We start from the raw sequence: 1,900 nt of genomic DNA, 5'->3' as shown, positions 1-1,900 counted from the left end.
CGCTGGGCTGTCGGCACACAGACATTCGTCACGAGCACAGAGGAGGCCACAGCCAAAGGATTCTCGGCGCGTTCCTGTAAATCTGCCCAGCTCAGCTCCAGCCGGGGCTGACGGAGCGAAAGCAGCTCAGAAAAGAAAAGCAGGCTGGGCTCAGCAGTGAAGTATGACAGTTACGGGCCCTTTGGTACGAGAAAATCACATTTATTATGTCAAAGCTCGCGGCCAGAGCTGAATCTCGGCACAGTTGCTGCTCTGTACCAGCATGATGACTTACAAAGAGAAGCTGATTGTTTTCTCCCCTTCGCTCCTCAGAGGCCTGTCAGAGCCTTTCCACAGCACCTGCCCGTGCCCGGGGAAGCCCAGACGTGTCCAGAAATCAGCTGGAGTTCTTCGAAGGCACAGCTGCAGCCCAGGGCAAACAGGAGCTCTGATGCCATCACTGCCGGGGTACCTGGACAAGGCACCGGGCCAGAGCAGCCATGTTCCTCCCAGCGTTCAGGAACAAGGTCCTCGTGATTTAAGCTGGAGGTTCTTGGCACTCCCATTTCCAGTCCAAGCTCATTCTCTTTCCCCTCCTCGGTGGACAAAAGCACGCTGCGGGATTTAGCTGCCCGTCATCAAGGAAACAAACATTCCAGCTCCCAGTTACGGTTCAGGCTTTACGTATATTTTCTCCTCCTTCCCTTCCTTCATCGCAGCGTAACGTGCCAGAACGAAGAGATAGTCGCTGAGCCTGGAAGCCAAGGGAAAAGCCATGAAACCTCTTCTCGCATCGGGGGTGTTTGTACCCAGCCACGCAGCAAAGCCCGTTTTGCTACAGCACGGAACAGCGGGTAAGGGAAGGCAGAGAGAGACCACGTGAGAGGCGCGTCCTGAAGCGGCGGCACTGCAGCAGCGGCTGCAAACGTACGGGTCTAGCCGGAATGATTTTAACAAGCTGCTCATTGAAACTTCAGAGATCTTGCTGTAGAAGGGAAGCTTTCTGAGAGGAGAAAAGCCCCCAAGACAAAGGGACCGCCACCCACATGCTTCGGTAGCACAGAGTAAGGGCTTGGGATTTTGTTTTCTTTTACCTGTTTAAATATTTGGCCACGTTGGGATCTGCTTCCCCTGCTTGTACTAACGGGACCACGCTGGGAAAAGGAAAGGTTTAGTGTATTCAACTGTCCAGCTCTGAAGGCACACAGGGTTTGCTGGAACACCACCCATCGCACCCAGCCTCGCCTGGAGCCCCGCTGCACTGCCCCATGGCCCTGTGAGCGTTTTTCCTCCAAACTGCTGAGGAGCAGGTTCAGGCTGTAACACACCAGCCTCTGCCTGGAAGCGATTCCCAGACGGCAGTCCTCTCCTGCGGACCTTCCCAGGAGAGATTTCCTCCCCAGCAGAGAGCTGGGACAAGGTGGGTGTGGGCAGGAGCACCTTAAAGTCTCCCTGGACCTCACCCCCACCTTCCCCGGGTGCCAGCCTGCAAAATACACTTAGCAGAGCAGCTGCGAGGAGAGCCTGTAGCTGCACTGCCACACAAACCCGTCTGTTCCTTCTAAAGTTCTTCGCTCGCATGACCCAGCTCAGGGCAGGGAAAAGAAACTTGGTTTTGCTGACTGCACTCCCGGAATCTGACCAACACAAACAAACGGAGCTTGACTCGAGCTCCAGCTGATTGCTCCGTCCACAGCGATTTGCTGTCACCACAGTGTTCTGATCACCCTTTATTGGTTTGACCCCGTTACGCCACAGCCAGCACTCACCAGCGTTCAGCTCTGCGGCACACAGCCCGGGAAAAATGGAGGGCGGCGCTGCTCCTACCTCCTGACTGAAACAACAACGGAACAGCCCGTCAGCGTCTGCAAACACCAGGTAGAGCCACCCACCCCACTGCAAAACCGCAGCACCGCTTATC

At 55.7% G+C, this 1,900-nt stretch overlaps 1 protein-coding gene across 1 annotated transcript in view; it reads right to left on the bottom strand.

The window, feature by feature from the left end:
- Positions 1-645: 645 nt before the first annotated feature.
- MMAB (methylmalonic aciduria (cobalamin deficiency) cblB type) overlaps positions 646-1,900 on the bottom strand; it is a gene marked incomplete at its 5' end in the record, with an annotated part of 3,537 nt that continues 2,282 nt past the window's right edge. The window contains 3 exons of the mRNA XM_010143759.1: positions 646-733; positions 1,074-1,133; positions 1,749-1,813. Coding sequence (XP_010142061.1) covers positions 646-733; positions 1,074-1,133; positions 1,749-1,813 — 213 coding nt within the window. The remainder of the gene's footprint in view (positions 734-1,073; positions 1,134-1,748; positions 1,814-1,900) is intronic.

The sequence above is a fragment of the Buceros rhinoceros genome, unplaced genomic scaffold, assembly GCF_000710305.1.
Source record: "Buceros rhinoceros silvestris isolate BGI_N320 unplaced genomic scaffold, ASM71030v1 scaffold20079, whole genome shotgun sequence".
Lineage (NCBI taxonomy): Eukaryota > Metazoa > Chordata > Aves > Bucerotiformes > Bucerotidae > Buceros > Buceros rhinoceros.
This window is presented reverse-complemented; position numbering and strand designations above follow the sequence as displayed.